General features: G+C 43.7%; 1 protein-coding gene across 1 annotated transcript in view; it reads right to left on the bottom strand.

The window, feature by feature from the left end:
• Positions 1–22,608, bottom strand: part of NPFFR1 (neuropeptide FF receptor 1) — a 219,356-nt gene extending 196,748 nt beyond the window's left edge. The window contains exon 1 of the mRNA XM_088473654.1: positions 22,587–22,608. Coding sequence (XP_088329780.1) covers positions 22,587–22,593 — 7 coding nt within the window. The 5' untranslated portion in view covers positions 22,594–22,608. The remainder of the gene's footprint in view (positions 1–22,586) is intronic.
• Between the last annotated feature and the right edge of the window lie 858 nt (positions 22,609–23,466).

Raw genomic sequence — 23,466 nt, 5'->3', positions numbered from 1 at the left:
GCTTGTCGCTGCTGCTTTAAGGATGCAGGTGCGGCTACAGCCCACACATTTCACAAAGAGAAAAAAAAATATTTTTTTTATTGTTTGTGGAGCACACTTTGAGGGTTACATCACCCTTTAACAGACAGACGCACGCTTGTCGCTGCTGCTTTGAGGATGCAGGTGGAATCTAGATGGGATTTGGAACCGGGGACACACTACCTCCATCAATTGTCTAAATCCCACTGCACTAATGGCGGATACCGGACGCACGTCTAACACCAACATAGCAGTCAAGGCCTCAGTTATACGTTTTGCTTCAGGATGACTGCTGTCATACTTCATCCTCCTCGCTAAGGACTGTTGGAGGGTCAATTGTTTAGTAAAAGTAGTGGTGTTCCTACTTCCTCTCTGGGATGATGAACAACTCCCATCAGCAGCAACAGCACTAGGAGGAAGTGGTTCTTGATCTTTCCCTATTTTATTTTTATCGGAGAAAGTTTGGTCCTCCATTTATGTTATATTGATATATACGATATATAAGGCACACACAAACACAGAAAATATTTTTTATTTTTGCTGGAGAGTAGTGCACTTTGTGGGTTACACCACCCATTAAGAAATGAGCCAGCCGGCTCTTTACTTATGGAACACAGGCGCACGCTTGGCGCTGCTCCTTTGTTGATGCACGTGCGGCTACTGCGCACACAATTCACAAACACAAAATTTTTTATTTTTTATTTTGTTTGGAGTGCCCTTTGGGGGTTACAGCACCCTTTAGCGGTCAATCCAGCTGGCCCTTTATTTATGGGACACAGGCGCACGCTTGCCACTACTTTGTTGATGCACGTGCGGCTACTGCGCACACAATTCAGAAACACAAAAAAATATATTTTTTTATTTTGTTTGGAGTGCCCTTTGGGGGTTACAGCACCCTTTAGTGGTCAATCCAGCAGGCCCTTTATTTATGGGACACAGGCGCACGCTTGCCACTACTTTGTTGATGCACGTGCGGCTACTGCGCACACAATTCACAAACACAAAAAAATATATATTTTTATTTTGTTTGGAGTGCCCTTTGGGGGTTACAGCACCCTTTAGCGGTCAATCCAGCCGGCCCTTTATTTATGGGACACAGGCACACGCTTGGCACTATTTTGTTGATGCACGTGCGGCTACTGCGCACACAATTCACAAACACAGAAAATATATTTTTATTTTGATTGGAGTGTACTTTGGGGGTTACAGCACCTTTTAAAGGACAAGCCAGCCGGCCCTTTACTTATGACACAGGCGCACGCTTGGCACTACTTTGTTGATGCATGTGCGGCTACTGCGCACACAATTCACAAACACAAAAAAATATATATATTTTTATATTTTGTTTGGTTTGGATTTCAGAAATCAGAACCCGCTCACCCCTAATTTAAACCCATATTACATTTAAAATCATACAGCCCAGGATCTGCCGTGCATGCACATACCATTTTAAATACGTTTTTATTTTTAAACACTCAGTGCCTAGCGCAGAGTACACATTTACAATGGGCGCCTGGCGCCTTTTTTCCTTTTAAAATGGCGCCGCAGCATGGAAGTTAACCCATTCAGTTCCGCAGCCGCCACTATACACGTGGGGCCGGCCTCCGGCCACACTTCTCCCCCCCGATTTGACTCCTGGTCTCTTGGAGGTTTAAGGGAAGCTACCTGGGGGGCTTTGGCTCTGGCCTAGACAGTTCATCCATATTGCAGTGGGCCTTTCCTTGTCGAGGCACAATGTTCAAATAGTCCCACTGAATTCCAAGGCTCCACCGCAACAGTCTGTCTGTTTCCACTGTGCGAGTGCTGAAGGTGGTCCAATACCCAAGCAATTGCCAACCACTGGGTTCCAATTGTGGCATACCCCACCTCCCACCATAGCAGAATTCTGCTCAAACAGACCACAGGGTGCTCTTGCCCATATGGCCCCTCCAGACTCTGTACTGCTCCCTGTCCATGCAATGATGCGTTAGTTCATACCACAATGTCCTGGTCCTGAAATTGCACCATATGCACTGGAGCTGGTATCAGAGCCTCCTTCAATGACTGGAATGCCAACTCACAAGCGTGTATTCAGACCACTAACTTGGGAAGTCCCTTCCTAGTCCAATCTGTAAGGGGTGTCACTACAGAGCTACAGTCAGGGACAACACATACGTAGGGCCTTACAGTTTCTGAGGTCAGTATCTGTCTTGGGGTTGTGAGCAGACAGTCTCTGGTTGCCTCTATCTCCACTGGTCTGGGCCTACCACTGTCTCCCCCCACACTATACCCTGGGCACTGCACCTCTGTCATCTCCTCCTTGCATCTGTCTGCACTACCTGTCAGACCTGCCCTACCATCCTCCTCCAACAATCTATGACTAGGGATCCACCATGTCACCTAGGCCTTCTCTCACCACCTCGTCCGCTACCTGTTCCACAGTGATGGCGGACAGATCACCAGCCTCTGAGCTCCGTGTGACATCCACCACGGTTAGGCTGTGTATCTTCCCCAATCTACTTGGCACAAGCAGGGGACCTTGCTCCCTAACCGACATATCCCCTTCTACCTCCCTGGCTACACTGTATTTTAACCCCTCCTGCCAGGTCACACTCACTACCGCCATCCCTGAAAGGCCGCTGCCAGTGTGGCACGATATGCCTTCCAGATATGGGTCAGCAAGCCAAGCATTCCTGAACTCCTGCCTGTGGCCCTCACTTCCTTCTAAGTAGGGACAGTCTACAGGAGGGTATGGGTTGGGATCGCTAGGGTCAGTCTGGTTGAGGTCAGTCAAAGGGAAGTCAGTGTGGTCACTCATACTCACCGCCGGAGTTTGCAAACCACTAGGGACAGGAGCATCACTGGGCACCCTCACAGGATCCACTGAGCCGCAACCAACATCCTATGCATTGCTAGGGGACATAGGCATACCAGAGGCAAAAGGCATGTTGGTAGATGTGCTGATCTAGCTGCTGTAATCTTTTCCTCTGGGCTGGTTGATGCTGTGGTAAGCTGCACTGGCAGTTGTCTAGCCGCTATGATCTTTTCGTCTGGGCTACTCTGGTGCAGTTGATGTAGACTGTGATCCGGAAACTTGACTCCGGGCAATGGTGTCAGAAAACGTGGTAATGATTCCACCACCAAGGTCATTCCCCAGGACCACATCGGTTGGAAGGTCATCCATGACGGCAACATCCCTCAACTCTGGGCCAACTCCCCAGTCCAGGTAGACTCTCGCCACATGTACCTCTTGCTCCATTCCGCCTGCCACGGTCCCTTTGGCAGTGCGACCTGGCTGTATGTCCAATTTTCCCACAGCTGTAGCACTTCTTGTCCAGTCCAGGCCCCGGTGGTCTCTGATGATTTGCAGGGACAGGACGGGGCAGTTGCTGGCCAAGAGTACCCGGATTGGAGGATGCCCGCTTTGGGGGTTGATGAGCAGAAGAGGGGTGTTCCCCTGGTTGTACAGTCCATTGGGGTTAGCTGCTAGTCAGGTGCTCCTGTCCTTGTGGCTGAATTGCCACATACTTGTCTGCTAACTGGGCAGCCATCTTCACGCTGGGTGGATCCTGGTCTAGCACCCACTCCTTCACCTCTAGGGCGCACCTATGGTAGAACTGCTCTTGACACAGCAGATCAATCAGTGTGTCCCAGGTAGTGGCACCAGATCCCTTCACCCACTTCAACACGTACTGCCTCAGCTGGGTGGCGAACTGTTCATGGGTGCGGGTAGGCTTCTTGGGCAAGTTCCGAAACTTTTTCCTGTAATACTCAATACTCAGGAGTGACAAAGTATCGCTGTAGGAGGGCTCTTACGACTTTATCATAGTCACCACAGTCCTCGGTGGGCACTCCTCGATAGGCCTCCAGGGCCTCTCCGTGCAGTGTGGGCACTAGGTGTCTGACCCACTCTTTCTTGGGTAAATGGTGTAGTTTACAAGTCCTTTCAAATACTTGCAAATGTCCATCAATGTCCCCATTGCTGTCTGCAAACTTGGCAAACTGTATCCGATCTGATCCCGGTACAACAGTCTGCAACAGTGCTCGGGGTACCATGGCCAGTTATGCCCACTCGTCATGCCACATCCGAATGATTAGCATATGTTCCTGCTCCATTGCCCTTTCTCCCAATTCCGCAAGCCGATCCGCTAGGGTATCCATTACGCCCCCCCCTGAGACGTTGGGATGCCTGCCATGCTTGGGAATGCTGAGAAACATAACTGCTGCGAGAGGGGGCAGGACTTGTTGCTCTCACCACGTTCTGAGGGGCGTCCGTTGTTATGTCGGCTGCACTTTCCACCTGTGTCTGATGCAATTAATCAGTCATCCTGCACATTCTCCTGAACTGCAGTTACTCCTCTCCTGAGTAACTCGGCTTCTCTCATCGGGTGACCGAAAAGCCGTCTGGGATTATCCCACCACTATGGCACCAATTTCTGTGACCGGATGGCTTCCAGCCCGGACTCCCGATCACAGGTTGGGGGGTTCGATCCCCACTTGACCTTGGGGTATCAGGGATTCCCGCTTACCGTCAGTAACCACCTGTCACTGACTCCGCCCACTGCGCCATGGGCATAACGATGCTGCCACCACTAAACTCTACCATCGGATTTGGAACCGCTTTCGAACACCCAGGCTCCTACCTCGGCACCTGGAACCGCTTCTGCTGCGTATGCGTTTGACTAGCTGCGGCCACACCCCCTGATTGGTGTCAGCTGATTCCTCCTGATCCCTCGCAATGGACCAAGTCTGCACGGTAGCTGGTAGAGGGCTTGAATTTGGAGATGCTGAGCTCTTACCCAGAACAGCCGGAGAACGGAATAGCGTTTGGCGCAATTCTGTTGGTCGCAGGTTTGAGGCAATTGAAGTCAGGCAAGATGTTTATTACTTAAAGTCTTAAAAAAGACTCAACCTTCCGGATGAAGGGGTTCATTAGCATACAGGAATCTTAACGGCACTTCTTCTCCACAAAGGATTTTCAAAGATGTACAACATACAGGGTTCACAGACCCTCTTTTTATATCATTCTTACACACAATATCACAGGGGGGTAAATCCGCCCTGTGTTCCTCTCAACCAACCATGCAGTCTCACAAAATATAAATAATCACGTATTGCATTTCAAAGGAGTCACCCTATTTCCTCCTTTCTAATCTACCACCCAAACTTAATCACAAACTGATTTAGCATACAGTATAACTGTCTTCTAAAATGTTGATATAACATTTCACAGAAAATAGTAAATTACATTCATCCTTTCCAATGGAAGTATCAATCAGTTTGGCATATTCAACCTTAACACATTCAGGTTTTAGAAAGTGACATCCAAAAGGTGCTTCTTAGAACAACCAAATTTTCTTTATTAGCCTTGCTGGCTATTGCCTTCTCAAAGGAATAGCTGTAAATGAAGGGTTTAGCCATATGACACTATTCACACCTTCACACAGAAACCTTCCAGACAAGCCTATTCATCAGACCTCCTGCAGCTAGGGAATGACAATTAGCATCTAGTTTCCTGCAGCCACAGAGACTGGTCATGCCATATACAAAAAGCGCATTTAAACCCATATTACATTTAAAATCATACATTTTAAATTCATTCCCATTTCATGCCTGTGCACAGCATCAGGCTTTGCACCCTTCAGCACTGTAGCCCAGGACCTGCCGTCCTGGCTCACTGCTGCACATACCATTTTAAATACATTTTTATTTTTAAACACTCAGCGCCTAGCGCAGAGTACACCTTTACAATGGGCGCCGGGCACCTTTTGTTCTTTTAAAATGGCGCCACAGCACGGGGGTTAACCCCTTCAGTTCCGCGGCCGCAATTATACACGTGGGCCGGCCTCTGGCCACAGGTGTCAAAACATATTTTTAAATGATTATGTAACTTTTTATTTGCATCTGATTTCAGGTTCTAGTGGTAATAGGTTGGGGCTTTTAATAAAGAATTGATACATGAATAACATCAGTAAGGAGGGATTGTATCTGAGTTGTGGGTGCATAGCATCAATTTAACATGTATTTTTATTTCATTTGCCTTGTACTATGTGATATTTTCATTATATAGAACACTAAAAATGCCAATCCTTGGATGGTTTTTAGATGTAATGTTTATGTTTTTTTATGTGCCAAAAGCGTAATAACCATGAAGCTGCACCACCATGCTGCCCATGCTCATTTCCTGAGGAAATAAATCTAATCACATAACGACAATACTAGGATTATTTGATCAAAACAGATTTAACATACAGTAGAACACAGCGTTTGTGCTTTGTGCCTTAAGGGTGTACTGTGAATAAACCACAAAATATCACATTTCTCTCTATATATTTAATTTCTAATTGATAGTATACATAACATTTTCATGCTTCAAAGCAAAAACTAGACCGCAATAAAGAAATCTGGGGATCTTTATATTGTGACCTTCTAATGCATCACTTATGGAACTCTCTGGTGTTACAGACTTTCTCTTAAGAAGGATGAAAAATGGTATGTACTATATGTTAGTGGAGAGGTCTGTTAGTTCCACTTTGGAAGGCAGACAAATGTGAATTTAGATGGATGTGTGTGACGTTCTCCCCGCGGCAGAAAGTGGATGGCTGTACATATTTCTTAAGCATTTTAGAAAATTAACATTCACACAGGGTACCAGAGCTTTATCTTTCTGCTGCCATGTGTTACAGAGAGGACTTAAAAAAATATTCAAAATGTGTGGGTTAGGGACAGAATTCCATGTATTAATATGCTACACTAGATACTGTAAATAGGGATGAAATTAGTTGTTAAAAACTATACATCAAATATATATTACCATGGCTGTTACTGTGTGGGATATTTACTAACATAAGTAAAAATGTGCAATAAACATAGTCACTAGTCAACAATTAGCACTGTTAAGTGTAATGCAAGTTAGAAATGGTTTGGTGATATTATGTTGTGGACAGTTATGGTATAAAAGAAAGACAGTAAAAAGGTCGACAGTTTCTAGATAGACACCAGATGTTAGACAATCAATAGGGACAGGGACAAAAGGTCGACATGGAAGAAGGTTGACAGGTACAAATGGACGACATGGTTGAAAGGTTGAAAAAACATATTTTTTTATTCCTAAACCTAATCTTTATCGTAACCCTCCCCTTGGTGCCTAACCCTTCCTTCTGGTGCCTAACCCTAACCATTGGGATAAGTGCCTAACCCTAACCGTCAGGGTAAGTGCCTAACCCTAACCATAACTCTAACAAAAAAAAGAAAAGAAATATAAAAAAGCCTCACGGTGCAGAAGTAGTTAAAAAGAAAGGTTTTAAGGGTACCTTTAAAAAGACACCAGGAGGCATTGAAACGTGTTGGTCAGTGGGAGGTGAGCTACCTATACCATCCGGAGCATTTCCTGTTGTGGCCTTTCTTTGGCCGCCATGTGGATCTACGGTCACCAACTATTCCACACACTGGTAAACTGAGTTTTATTTTTCTCCTAGTTCTTATACGAGTCACCACTCCTTTGTTCATTTTAATATTAAAGCCTTTTTTAACTATTTCTGCACCACGAGGCTTATTTTCTGTATATTCTTTTATATGCTAATGGGATCAACCACTCTATGAATAATTGGTAAATATGATCATAAAGAAACCTTTATGTGCAAGAATAAAGCGTTTTTGATGTAAGCATCCATTTGATGTATGTATTTCCTCTGGCTTATTGGGAAAGCACTTTCGAATGACAGTGTGACGTCCAAAGCAAAAGAAACGTTTATGGGGGTTAATTTCATCTATTGCATGTAAGCTTACATGTAAGCAAGCACTATTAATACTGCTCTCATTTATACCTGAAAAATGTACTAAAGGTAGTGTAGTACCCTCTATACATCACCCTTACTCATATACTAAGTACACAAAAGGGGTGCTGTTTGAATTTGATTAACTTAGAAAACATACCAAACTGTTTATTATATATTTTACTTTGCATTCATACTGTACCTTCTGATGAAAAATCCAGCGGAGACATGTGGGAGATTGACATACAACATCCATCTCCAATATGGACTTCTAAACAGACTGTAATGTATGGTGTATTTATGCTACACACACACACAGCACTGACTGCTTGGTATATTGTTTTTTGCTACAATAAATATTAGCTTGTATGATATGTTGTAACATCTGATCATGAATCATTTTGTTTTTCCCTGATCATGTAGGAGTAAAAAATAGAAGTCACATCATGCATTATGGTGAGACACTGTAATTTGTTTAACAGATGAATTGAGGACAAAACAAACTTAATGTAATAAATCCCCTATCTTGAGTCACATGGGCATTTGCAAATAATATATGCGCTTAAATGTAAATACTTTTGAATGCTCTCCATAAATGATTGGGGGGCAAACAAAAAGGGGGGGCGGAAACAAATGCGCTCGCCCTGGGTTGCTGGAAAAAATATATATGTATATATACACGTGGTAATGTAACTAGGCACAAGCTAGCCTGGTGGTGCTAATTTAACAAACAGCAGAAGCCCATTGGCCACCAGATGTATTTAATGATTTGAATGAATGGAGACCATGCAAACCCACACCCCGGTGACGTCATAAGATGACGAATAAATACCGCCCACAGCAAGAAGACGCCCATTCAGCTCCCTAAGGAAGGTCGCACGGCCGACACGCGTAGGAGATCCACAAACACTCCAGTGAGTATTAACAAGACACCAGGATGACAACAAGTCTCCTCCCTCACGAGGTGAGGGGGGGGGGCAAGGGAGGTAGAAGGAAGGAAGTTGTGGTTAGAGAACCTGGAACAGCGACATAAGTAAAAGAGGTCCAGGAAGCATCCATTGTGATAGGTGGGATATGGAGAAATTCAGTGAGAGGAGTTTAAAGGTGTCAGTTGTTAATGAGGCTGTAGACTTATCCTAGAATGAGAGTGGGTAGGTCAGTGGACAGGAAGGAGAGTCACACCACAAAGTTGTCAAACAATTTGGAGATTGAGGCTGGGGAAAATAGATGAAAGTAACACAAAGGTAAATAGAAAGAATAGACCCAATAGTCTTAAAGGAGAAGAATAAAAGGAGGTGTTAGAAACAACAAGATATTTTGTATCTGTTTTGTGACTGGTATCTATTGCAGGTACAATGCAATCAGCTTGTATCTAATATCTCCATGATCCTAAATTATGTATTGTCTGCTGCCTTGACTGACTTTTAGCATGTAACCTTGGCTCTGTCATGTATTGTCACCTGGATCAACCTATGCTTGTCACCACAACTCTGTCTTGTATGCCGCATGGACCGACCATGTGCTCGTGTACACTATTAAGTAATGAGACGCAACTACATAATCATTGCTGCTCTAGTGAATAATACACTGTTACTATCTGATATTATATGGCATTGTTGAGACCACTCTGCTTTTCCTATTGCTGCACCAAACTACCAACGTTTACCGGTTACTCAGCTGGTTTTGCTTGATACTGCTGACCTGTGTTCTGCTGGATTATTATGCTGTGGCCTGAGTATCATCTGCAAGCCAACCTTTTTACATAATCTATTGATTACTATTAGTGCTCCATCTGCCAACATATTAATGATGCCTTGGAGTGGTACAGTACCTGCAGGTGAATTTATTAATAATATTAGTAAACAGTTCTTAGAATTTATACCAGATAAGTTATCACAACTTTGAGGTTAAGTTCTGTGGAGAAGCAAGTACTGGTGAACAAACAGCATTCTATGGGAAAAGGGTACTGCTATAGGAAAATTACTTGTTCTGATAATTATCTTGTGCAAGATTATAGGCTCTTTGTCTCTTGAATATAGTTCAGGTTATATAAGTGAGGCTGAAGGAGCAAATGTGGCACCTTCCAGATGGTGCCTCCACTCAGCGAGATCCAGTATAATAGTCAGCAACATTTGGTTTCTGACCATTAAAGTTGACTTGCAGAGGGGAAACTCTTTGAAAAGAAGTCTCAGAGGTATAGGACATCCTTGTCGACAGTTTGGGAAAGCATGACTCCTGCTCCACTTTTGAGTGTATTGGCCCAATTGGGTTTGGGATACCAGAATGGGTGCAAGGAAGAACAGCCTTTCAAAGGTGTCAACATACCTGTTGTGTCTGGAATATATATATGTTGCCCTGAGAAACTGCAGATAAAATGTAGTAGTTGATAAACACCATAAACCTCTTACTTACTTTCTTCAATTGAGCACAGAAGAAAGCTTCCCTGTTCTGTTTCTATGCACTATGGGGAAATCCATTTTTACAAACAGTGGATTATCCAAGAGTCTCATCAATATCTTTCTCACATGCTCATGATGTTCCTAAAGCGCACTGGAGAAAATTAAGACATGCTCTATTTAGATATGGACTGATTTCTCCGGAAAGTCCCTAAAGAAGTAATTCATATGTGTACAGCTGAAATTTTAGAAAGGAACATTGAGGAAGATTAGTCCCACTGCTCTTTGGACTTGCCTCCTATTCTGGTGATAAAAAAACATTTTACAACAGCTCATATGTTTTCAATCTAATCTTGGGTACTCTTTCTTCCAGTGGTCTTTGTGAAAGCATTAAAAACATCCACCCATCTTTCTTACAAAGAAAGTCCCCCCTAGCTACTGTACATAGATTTTCTGAAGTGTTCACCTTGCACAGCACAGATCTCTCACAGTCATATCATTCCCCTGAAGCTGATTCTTCATCTTATGGATGTTCAGCTAAATGCAAATACTGGGGAGTCCCTCAAGGGAGATGGAAATATCCTTAATGAAAGCTCATCCTTAATGGAATCTGCGAAAAGATGCAAGCAGTAACTCAGTGTTCCATACAATCTCTGCTGCAAGAGTTCAGAGGTCACTGGCATATAAAGAGACCACACTTTCTTATTAGGCATTGGCGGTGCTTCAAGTGGCCAATAACTCATTATGGTAATCCATCAATAGATTACACTGATCAACACTCATTTTATTACCAATCATATTAGAGCGATTTTGGAGTAACTTTGTGGTGCTGATTATAATTAGGACATTGGTTTTTCAAGATTGACTCTAATTTTCAGATACATGGACAAGAAACAAGAAAAACAGAATAGACAACTGTCAACTGACTGCTGGTTGGGTGGCCGATCACTTATATCGTGGAGTGAAAACCTAGAATATTCATCTCTCTAGAATGTTCTGATAGATTCCCATATGCACGCATAATGGCTAATTTCCCTATTACTTGAGGGTATCCATTATCTCAAGAACTAGAGCCAATTCGAAAAACACTACTTTTACTGTATTTTTGAATTCAGCAACCCCAAAATACATTAACGTAAGTCAAATATCCTTGGCAAATAGCAACTTTTTTTGGCCTGCATTATTTTTCTGGTGGATTGGGGTGTCCTAAACAAAAGCTTGGCAATTTAACATGGAGATAAGATATCCCAAAATCATCTGATGTAAAGGGAATGATCCAGCTTATAGTTTGACCTGCAGGAGAATCAGGATTTTGGAATCCTCTGCAGCATTCAGGGTTGCCATTAAAACCCAAAGGTTCAGTAAAATTAGGCTCCCGGATGAAAAAGGCAGCTGTTATTTTTTGCTCCCACATAAAAATCTGTGATTTTGCAGTTAGATGATTAATTTGGTAGACCAACAACTCACAAAGGTCATCAGCTTCAGGATGACTCTCTCTTTGTGTATCTCTGAGCAGTGCTGTAAAGTCATAGCTTTACCCCAGCATGGCCCATGCTGAAGAACAAGTAAAATATCACATTGATGGAAACTCCCACTTGGCTTGTACAGCTTTTAGAACAATACTACAACCAATTAGTTTTAAGAGGACAGGTGATAATGGAAAAAGCAAAAGTTGAAGGATTGGAGAACGGAGCATGTTGAGAGATGAAGTTGAAATTCATGGGTTGTAGAACGGTGAATGAGAAGTAAAAAAACAGGATAACAAAATAAGACTTATTGAATTAAACACAAGTAGATAAATAAAAATCCATCTTTTCCCAAGCAAATTATAAAGGCTGAAAGAATGTGAGGTCTCAGTCCTGATTGACCTTGTGCATTGATGCCACCTGTTATTTGTGGCTGGTATTTTGACAGATCCTCACATGTTGCAGTTGTGAGTGTTGTTGGTGCACTACTAACTGTTGACTTTAGCCAGTATTGTAATAGATCCTCACATGTTGAAGTTGTCAGCGGTGGCTGTTCACTGCCACCTGTCACCATTAGCTGGCATTGTGGCAGATCCTCACATGATGCAGTTGTCAGTAGTGCTGGTGCACTGCTACCTGTCACTTTTAGCTGGCATTGTGGCAGATCCTCACATGATGCAGTTGTCAGTGGTAATGGTGCACTGCCACCTTTAGCTGGCATTGTGGTAGATCCTCCCATGTTGTAGCTGATAGTGGTTATAGGACACTGCCACCTGTCACCTTGAGCTGGCATTGTGGCTGATCCTTACATGTTGCAGTTGTCAGTGGTTATGAAGCGCTACCATCTGTCACTTTTAGCTGATATTGTGGCAGATCTTCACAAATTGCAGTTCCCTATAGTGACATTGCGATAGATCTTGTCTTCAGCAGCTGGTACTGCTATGGATCTTGACAGATTGCAGCAGTGATTTCAAGTAGAATATTCCCTTCTTGGCTACTTCAAACCTTAAGCCCAAAGGCAAGGTAATTATTAAATTTGGCCCTGTACACAGGTAGCTGGATCACTTCAGGATTCAAATCGACCTGACAGTGCAGTCATCATTCAATTGATGGCCAATAGACACATTTACACTATACCTAATAATGAGTCTATAGATTTAAATTATCTGGCATCACGGCCTGTTTGGGAAAACATAGATCAATCTGAAGCATTATAGCAGGAAAACCCTGGCTGACTTTTAGTGGTTTAATTGCAGAAACATGTTTACAGTAGTTATTTCACTGGTTGAGACTACAGCTTACTTTTACATTGGTTCTGCACGTACTGTATACCATTCAGACACAAATACATACTTAGTTGACAAATGTATGCAGCAAAGGAAACTCTGTTATCATTCAGCATTGCCCTGGGACAAATACCCTCACAGCAGCGACCAAGATAGCAAGAAATGTCCAACATGACAGTATTTGGTCTAAAAGTTACAACACCACTCGCACAAAATTAAACTAATGTTCTACAGCTGTCTGCATGGACTCCAGACATCTTCCCAGCCTGCCCAATGTGAATTTCATCAGAGACACAATAGACCTTATCATCTATCTTAGCTGCCAATCATCCCCTGCTGTTCTGTTCTGTTCCTGTATCACACGCACAAATCAGTTCTGACATTCACTTTCCACTCCTTATACAGCCTTATTCCTAACTGAGAAGGTAGCATGAGCAGTGAGACACGTACATTGTGACTATCCATTCAACAGAACATTGATGAGAATACTCAAGGTTAAAAGATTTCATAAATGTTATAAACACGGCCATATCTCCACATGATGAAAGATAGATAGATAGATAGATAGATAGATAGATAAGATATAGAGAGCACAATTCTTTTATTACTTCCATTTTCAGTTTGAAATTCCAATAATCTTTAACTGTATCCTGGATATTTACAGTATGTTTTATTTAAAATTTTAATTTACTATGTTATCATCTTCTTATATATATATGTGAAATGTCTTCTTTGTGAGGTTTTATAAAGCCTGTGCTTTTTTGATATTCCATAATCACATGTTCCAATATTTACATTTAGTTTATATGGTGATATTATTCAGTTATGGATTAAAAGAAAAACTAGATACACAGGGGTCCATTTATCAACTATAATTATTACCGGCGGCATATTAGTTTAGTAACATGGTGACACTAGCAATCGCCGCCAGTATTTAACTTTACTTTCCCCTCTAGCGAGGTCCATGGACGTCCCACTCCTCAGCGGCATCCTCCGTTCCATTTCTGGCAGCATACCACTGACGAGCTACTGTGTAATATGCATGCATAACACTTTCTCCTGGTGGGGACTAAGCAAAGCCTGAAAGGTTATGGGCAATGGTGACATCTATAGGACCGGTGCGAGAGTGTTCGGCGCCTCCCTGCTTACTATAAATTGGTGCCCTCCCTCTCATTTTTTATAAAGGGACTGACAAAGCACGGGTCTCACAAGAAAGGGACGTGGCCACACAATAGTACCCCCAATTCAAATCACGCCACACAGTAGCACAATCTTATTAACATTACACCGCAAAATTGATTCACATTACATCATAGTAGTTTCTTATTCACATTACAACACAGTGGGCGGAATTCAATTGATTCCTGCCCCCATCGCACCCGACGGAGCTATTCAATTCTTGCTCCTATCGTGCACGATCAGCTGCCAGCGCTACATTTCAGCTCGTAGCCCCTGGGGGAAGAGAGCTGAAATGTGCGAAAAGTGACATGTTTTGCCGCCCAAATATAATTTTTCGCGATCGGGCCCAGCACTTTGGTCGGGTTTTGCTGCTTTACGCGGCTAAACCCGACCACTTTGGGTGTGATCAGCACGAAAATCTGGAACAATTGCATAGCGGCCCGCGATCTCCTGTCACTTTAGACAGGAGATGCGGGCCGCGAAAACAATTGAATTCCGCCCAATGCCCCTTATACACAATGGGCCTGATTCAGACCTGCTCGCTAAGATGCATACTCTCGCTGCTGCCGATGGTATGCATTGTGTAGGCATCGCAGTGTGCATGTGCATATCTTAGTGAAAGTTCACAATGCATTCGCTCGCTGCACATAGACAGCCCAGCAGAGTGAGTGACAGGGGAAGCCATTTGTAGGTGGTAACATGGGCTGGCCATTAAAAACGGGGGAGTGGAGGTGCAAACGCAGGCGTGTCTGAGCATCTCAACAGCATTTTAGAGGTGTGCATAATTATAAGACAGCATCATAGTACACGCCATCTGGCTTGTTTTTACACTGAAGTGCTTGCAATGTTTGCGGTAGGGTATGGTCAAACTCAAACATTGCAATAGCATCCGATGTACCGATGGTTGCATACACTTCCTGGACATGACGTGAACAAGTGGGCATCTTAAAACAGGCTGGTGGGTGTCTGCATACACTATGTGATTGCTCTCTAAGAAATACTGGGCGTGCTAATGCATTGCTGTGCGATAGCACTGCCTACACAATTTGCATACACATCGAGCGATCGCATCTAGTGAGAGGCTATGAATCAGGCTCAATGCCCACAGTAGTGCCCCTCATACAAATAATGCCCACTATAGTAGTGTCCCTTATGCAATGCCTACAGTACTAGTGCCCCTTACACATGTCTACTGTAGTAGTGCACCTTACACATAATGACCACAGCAGTAAAGCCCCTTATGCAATGCCCACAGTAGTAATGCTCCTTATGCAATGCCCACCCCAGTAGTGCCCCTTAAGCAATGCCCACAGTCGTAGTGCCACCTATTCAATGCCCACAGTAGTAGTACCCCTATACAATGCCCACAGTAGTGCCACCCTATACAATGCCCACAGTAGTAGTGCCCACTATAAAATGCCCACAGTAGTAGTGCCCCTATACAATTCCCACAGTAGTAGTGCCCCCTATACAATGTACACAGTAGTAGTGCCCCTTATACAGTGCCTACAGTAGTAGTGCCCCCTATACAATGCCAATAGTGCCCCCTATACAATGCCCACAGTAGTAGTGCCCCCATACAATTCCCACAGTCCAAGTGCCCACTACACAATGCCCACAGTAGTACCCCTATACAATTCCCACAGTAGTAGTGCCCCCTATACAATGTACACAGTAGTAGTGCCCCTTATACAGTGCCTACAGTAGTAGTGCCCCCATACAATGCCCATAGTGTCCCTTATACAATGACCACAGTAGTAGTGTCCCCATACAATTCCCACAGTAGTTGTGCCCCTTAAACAATGACCACAGTAATAGTGCCCCTTACACCTAATGACGCACACACACAAGCAGGCCCGCCATCAGGGGGGGGCAGCCAGTACTCCTGTACCGGGTCCGGACAGCTGACGGGCCGGAAAGTAATTGGACACAGAGAGAGTTCTAGGAATGAGTCCTCACACACAGGACACATGTGAGCTGTGTGTGATGACTCATTCATTACTTAAGTCTCCGGCCAGCGCAGAGCAGCTGCAGGAGGACTATCTTATAATAAAGTTAGGAGCACTGGGCCCCCTCTTACAGACAGGTCCCCCTCTCAGGACCCCATCAAATAAGTAAGTAGTATCACTTCTGCGAGTCTGCCTCCATACTAGTTGCTCCACCCTCAGCTCTCCTCCTGTCCTCCCCCCTGCTCTCATTGGCCAGCTACTGTGTGCACTGCACTGAGGAAAGAAATGTGAGAGAGCAACTGCGGTGCACACACAGAGGTGCCTCTGCCCCCTCACCCCCTCCTATACAATCTATCTGTCCCACTGTCCCTTTTACTATGCCTGAATCCTGCCTCTGCCCCCTCATCCTTCTATACAAACTTCCCCACTGTCCCTTTACTATTTCTGAATCTTCTGTCCTCCCTCCCCAAATCTCTGTCTCTGTGCCCTCCCCATATGTCTTTGCTCCCCCATATCTGTGCCCCTGTTCTCTCATATCTGTGCCCCTGTTCCCACATACCTCAGCCTTTGCCCCCTCTCCATATCTGTGCCTCTGTCCGATTCCCATTTTTGACTCTGCTCCCTTCCTATCTGTGTCTTTGTGTCCTTTACCTAAGTGTGCCTTTCCCTATATGCACCTCTGTCCCTTTTACCAAGGTGTGCCTCTCCCCATGTATGCCTCTGCCCCCTTGCCATGTCCGTGCTGCATTCCACACCACAGTACTGTGGTGGGAGCTCATTGCATGCACATGCTCCAGGTACCAGACCTCAACCATACACCACTGCACCTATCTTTTAGGGTGAGTTATCAAGGAGGTGGGGGGCCCTGTTTTTTTCATTCATACTAGGGGGGTCATTCAGACCCGCTCTTGAGCACAGGACGCACGCAAGCGGGTAGATGTTCCCCCACTGCGCATGCGCACAACGGAGGGAGCTCCGTCGTGCGCATGCGCGAGACCCGGCGAGTGACGGGCTCTCCATCGCTCCGGGTCTCGCACCAAAGGGGGCGTGCTGTCGATGTTGATTGACAGCACGCCCCCTTTGGTGGGCGTGCCGGGGGCGTGCCTGCCAGACGTCTGAAGCCCTGCCCCACTGACATCACTAGTGATGTCAGTGGGAGTGATTTTGGCTCTGATAGAGCCAAAATCACTTCAGGGCTTGCGGCAGCGAGACCCTACCGCAGGGTCTCCGTCGCAAGCCCGGTGGTCGTGATGGTCAAGACCATCGCGACCATCATCATGGACGCTCGCATAAGCTGTGGGTGGTCACCCACAGCTATGTGAGCGTCCAGGAGGATGCTCCATTTTCATGGAGGAGGGCCCTGATTCAGAGCGAGCGCTCTGGTCAGAGCGTTCGGCTCTGAATCAGGCCCTAGGCCCCACGTTTTCTGATGGCAGCCCTGCACACAACACTGTACTTAACTGAATCCCCGCTTCTGCTGCTGTCCGACAGTTCCTCGTGCTTGGCATTGTGTGAGAGACATCATGACATCTCTCGCTACACCCACTGCAGGAGCTGGAAGGCAGAACTCATGTGTGAGTGCCGCTCCAGCCTCCAGCTGCAGGGAGGGAGCCACCGGACGCCCGCTGGTAAAATGTCAGCATGCGCCTGGCAAATGGAGAAGGCGGTGGTGCCTCTCCAGCCCGGCGCCTCCCTGAAGTGCAGGGCCAGCTGACTGCATTGTTCCGGCCCTGGCTTAAGCAGTACAGTGACAAACATTGGTAAGCAAATTTACTGCTGTTTGCTAAATACTGAAAGTTCTAAAGGGATTATGGGCCCGATTCGAAGTTGTACGCTATGCTGATGTTTTCACAATTCTGTGAAATGCACGTCTTTACATCGCACTGCGCATGTAGCAAACTCAATTGGCGATCCTGCATGCATTGCTTATTTTCCCGTAGGGTGATTGACAGATAGGCACCGCTTGTGAGAGGTAACGTGGGAGTGGTGGGCAAGACATAGGCATGCCGAGGCCATTTTCCCAGCTGATCACTGGGTGTGTCTGTGATCCCATAGAGGGTCTTCAACCTTTGGCCCTCTAGCTGCTGTGGAACTACAGATCCCTGGATGCTCTGCGACAGTTTTAGCAAGATGTTATATCAAAACAGTGGCAGGGCATGCTGGGACATGTAGTTCCACAGCAGCTGGAGGGCCAAAGGTTGAAGACCCCTACCGGTACTCTGTGGTCTGATTATTGAAGGATCTGCTTGTGCACTATGAATATGTACGCAGTTGTCGCGCTCGAGATGGCTACAGTGGGCGTCTCTGCACTGATTGGGGCGGCTGCAACTCTTGTATACTTTCTCACATCCGCAGCTTGCAAAATCAAAACTGCCATGGCAGTAGCGTGCAAATCTGAACCAGGCCCTACTTGCCTACGATACATTGCTCTCATTTACTTAAATCAAGGAATTTTACAGGAGGAAATAGAAAGGGTTTGTATCACATCTTCCTTTTCTTTACCAATGCACAAATCACAGGGATAACCAATATTTTATTGGTGGTCGGTGTGTGTTTTGCATAATAACAATCATTATACATAAAATGTCCATTTGGGTGTTTATTTTTTTTCCCTTTAGATAATTTTTATTAGTCAACTCACAGTAGTCAAACTGATAAATTAAAAAAATTATTATGTGTGAGCATTTTAAGGCGTAGTTTATCTACCAATTTATAGCTGGATTTTATCTGTACAGAAAGAGCTGCCAAAACATGAAATGTTTGAGTATGCATAATATGAAGTGTTTTATTTAATGTTCACTATTAATAAAAATATTTTTAACAATGTTTTGTACAGACTTATATTTCTGCTAGAAATCGGGAATTTCATTAGTTTTCAAGATGCATTTGATTAGGATCTGAAACCTTATTTTAGTCCATCTACATCTCCTGCTGTGTTAAGGTGCCTACACACTTAGCGATATTTTACATGATTTGCCCGATTCCGACGCATCGGGATTACAAATCATGTAAAATATGCCCAAATCGTGAGTGTCCACTCACGATCACGATGCCAATGCGTGTCCCCGCAGGTCGTACATCGCATCTTCAGATCAGCAGTGCTGTAGGGCAGATCTGACAATCTCAGTCACAATGCAATTGGAATAGTTAGGAGGCAGGATAGATCGTTTGTCACATTGGACAGTTATTAACACCAAATCGTGCCAACGACTGCCGGGGAGCTGCTGGGGAGAGTTCAAGGGGAAATCGACACAATGTCGGATCGTGAGCACATCACCAAGCGTTTAGGCACCTTTACTTGTTTATTAGCCAATCAGATCATCGGAATGTTCTCAGTAGCAGTAGATGATCTTGAAGAAGGTGACTTTTACTTTCGTTGGATGGTTTGAGTGCGGTTAGGGGCAGAGTCATCCCATGAGGAAAGAGTGGAGGCAAGCAAAAACCACAGACAGAGTTAGTGGAATGGGGAGAGATCCCAACTGCATAGAGTGGTGATATGAGACTTTTGTATGCATCTCTGTATGAAAGATCACACATTCAACTCATTGTTATGATTGTAGTTTAACAGTTTTATTATGTTATGGAGTCCATTTCACTTTTAAAAAATCTATCTATCTATCTATCTATCTATCTATCTATCTATCTATATATACTGTATATAAATGAAGTTTGTTTGTTTGTTTGTTGGTGAATATCTTCCACAGCTCTCAATGTAAAATTGCCAAATCTTTCATAGTTATTTAGTATCAAAAAAGTAAACTATTAGACCACATAGTGACAACGTGACAGAGCAACAAATCTTGTATACGTATAACATGTATTGGTCTCTGTGTTTGTTTGTCTGTCCAATTAGGCATTCTGACATCCCTGCACCAATTGGTATCAAACCAACGTGAGGTGGTCCAGTTGGATCCTGGCCAGGTTTTAGGGGTAGGGTCCCGATTGAACCTTCCATTGGTGTACGCTGGGCAGAATTTTGACCCAGGGAGCCTGTTCTGAGTGTTCCTGAGTGTTCCATTGGATGGATTTAGACAACATTGCATAATAAAACTTAATAACTTGAAGATTTAAGCCCGGGCAATGCCGGGTACTTCAGTGCACCACATTGGAATATCCAAATCCATGGGTCGAAACATAAAAAGTCAATAAAGGAGAGGACACTCACCAATTACAAATTTGAAAAATTACTTTATAGGAAAAACTCACATGTCACACATAGGGTCGATGTTTGGGCCCATGTATCCTGGTTTCTGGTGACTGCTGTAGTATGGTGTAAACTTTGCATGTCTTGACAAAGGTCCTTATGGCCCAAAACGTCGACCCTATGTGAGTATTTCCTATAAAAGAATTTTCAAATTTGGAAGTGGAGAGTGTCCTCTCCTTTATTATATTATATACATAGAGATAAAATAGCCGGCATTAACATAAATGTGCTAGAATAGGATTTTCAAATAAATGTGGGCTATCTAGTATTGATTCAATTTTCTTCTAAATGTATAATTATCAAACACATTTTCAAGATTTGCACTGAGGGGTCTATTCAGCAATAATCACGATATTGGCTTGAATATTTGCAGCCAATATCATCACAATTATTACCGCTTTCACTTTCTGCCTGCAGCCCTCTTCTATGGCATCGTCAACAGATGGGATAAGTGAAGCCATGCTCTGTGTAGCGATCACTGAACGGAGCAGTAGACGGCTGGCTAGAAGGAGGAGGGATGATGGCAGCTAATTTATTAGCCAGTGCTCTGAGAGATGCATTGGACAGGTGAGAGGTAACTGGCTGTGGCAGAAAGCCCAGCTATGGGCCTTCATGTTCAAAGTGAGGGGAGGATACTGGGAGGAGCTCAGCCGCCTGCAGGAACTGATTGGAGGAGAACCATCTGTCCCTGCAGTTTTTGGCAGAAATAAGATTTTCCTCATATAACACCATTATCAGGTAAAGCCTTTAAGGATTTTTAATAATGTTTTTCTGCTACGATGTGGTAGGAGTCGAGCTTTAATGGAGAAGATAATTGTGTTATCTTCTACGTTAACCAGTACCTGCATAGCTGGGTAACTTGAATCAAGTGAAAACTTTGGTTTTGTATGATTTAATTTAAATTGTGCTTGCTGGATAGACCCCTGAGTAACATAAGCCCCTTAAGTAGCACTGATGGTTGTAGTGTCATTACTGTACCAGCTATATATTTTGTGTGTAACATAAGTAATAGCAGCATTGCCAATTTATAACATCACTGGAGTACTATTTTTGCTTAATCCATTTATCTCACAGTATTTTGAGGCTCCTTGAGAGGTGACTGCCACAACCAGTCACCTCTCACCTGTCCAGTGAATCGGTGATGGACGTACAATAGGAACGTGTCCACATTGCTCAGTCAGAGGTGAATAGAATATATACAGTATACCATCAAAGAATCCTTTGTTTATGTTTGTTTTGCACAGCTCCTAAAAAGTATCTTCCTGTATCCCAAATTACTGTAGTTTCCTCATGGTACAGTATTATGAACTTAATAGGATTATAGCAGGTTATAATTATAAGTCATCTGTGCTGTACTGTATGTGCATAATTTGTCAATGTATGTAAATGTGTCTAATTATGTATGTAGTTGTAATAAGTGTTTTCAATGCCATTGTCTTATGGTTTATCATTTGTGCACAATACTACAGCTGACGGAAAAAAAAAAAAAACATGCACAGAATCTACATTGCTTATTATATGTTACTTGTGTCAGTGTGACCAAATGTCATTATTTCATTGTAGCCTGCACATTGCTCATTTGTCTGTGACTTGAATAGCAGTGTTGTGTGCATAAATGCATAGTTTAGCCAGGTTTTGGTAACCTGGCTCTCTCCAGCTATTGTTGAGCTACTGTACAAATCTCAGTATGCCCTGTTAAATATATGGGACTTGTTCTATAGTAACTAACTAGACCCCTAGAGCCACATGTTGCCTTTGAAAGCAAATCAAATCTAATGTGATGGTCCTAGCAAGAAACCATTTAATAATAGAAGACCTTCCCAGATAATATCTGAATCGCCTTCTGAAGAAAAAAACAGAAAACTAAACATAATTTCTTCCTAATTTACCAAGGCATGGTTATGTATGACGCCAGTGTCATGTGATTCTGCTTTCTGGCTGTAATTTAGTTGCATAGTAAATTCTGACTAACTTAATATAAAAATGGAATGTGTTCCTTGGCTCAGTTTACAGTCACCATAGGGCTCTTGCATTGTGCGGAGCTGTCATCAGGGATACAGACAAGACTGATGTGAGCTGCCTGGGCTCCTATACGAAGGAACCAACGTGATGATAAATTGAATTAATCGGAACACCGATTGGGATAATTGTACATTACATAATTCTCTACACTCATTTCTTCTATCGATACCGAGCTGACAGTAACAGTCTACAGTTTATACATTTTAAAAGTATATGGGATTGCAGCCATACTTTTGGAATGCACCTCTCTACAGTACTTTACTATAAGGTAGAAGTATGCAATGTAGAGAAATTAATAACTATCGTACTCACCTTCCATTGTGCTTTTTAAAGCCACCAGGTGGAGTCTCTGGCTGCTCTCAGTAGTGAGAGGAGATCTCCCCTTGCTAGATCCCTGGTATGTAGATTCCCCACAGTTGCTGCAGACCCCACAATAATCAGAGACAATAATAGCACTGCGAATCCGTTTAACCGTCACACTGCAACGTATCATTCATCTGTCCACTCGTCTGCACTGATCGGGGTCCAGGAATTCGATGCCAAGATTATTACGGAGCCTTGTCTGCATCTGGGCTGTCAGACTAAACACAGTGGTTACAAAGTCTTTTTAAAGTTTCCTGCTAACAAAGATCAAAACAAAAACAAACAGCACTTGTACAAATCAGCACTTGATTAATACATCATTGAGTTATCCTGTGCATTAATCGGTCATTTGTCCACTGGACACATTCTATAATATATCCATTAGGCAGTTTTCTTTACTTAATCCTCGACAGGGATAATGAGCAGCTGATGAAATTCCTCACACGCAGTCCTCCAGATGCTCTATCTGCCAGTTAGGCAGAGAGAGAGAGGTACTGAGAGGAACTAGTGGTCTGTGGCATCTCCTCCCCACCTTATTCACAGCTCCGAATTTCCTCCCTTCATTAGGCTGTCTGAGTCACCAACGTCAATGCAGAGCTAGCAGCTAGCTCCTATAGAGACAGGGGTCTGCATGCATGCTATGTTATTGCATGTTTCCTAATGCTATGGATACACATACTCAATAAATGTATTATTAACATTTTGCCAATAGAACATGAGCAATTTTCTCAGTTGCATGTAACCACCCACCAATAGTGCAGGTGTACTTTTCTAACAGTTCCAATGCTGTATATTTAGTTTTCATCTGCTGCAATTCACTCTTCTTCAA

This window comes from Taudactylus pleione, unplaced genomic scaffold (assembly GCF_031769625.1).
Source record: "Taudactylus pleione unplaced genomic scaffold, aTauple2 ptg000016l, whole genome shotgun sequence".
In the NCBI taxonomy this organism is placed as follows: Eukaryota; Metazoa; Chordata; class Amphibia; order Anura; family Myobatrachidae; genus Taudactylus; species Taudactylus pleione.
Note: the sequence above shows the minus strand (reverse complement) of the source record. Positions and strands in the feature narration are given on the sequence as shown.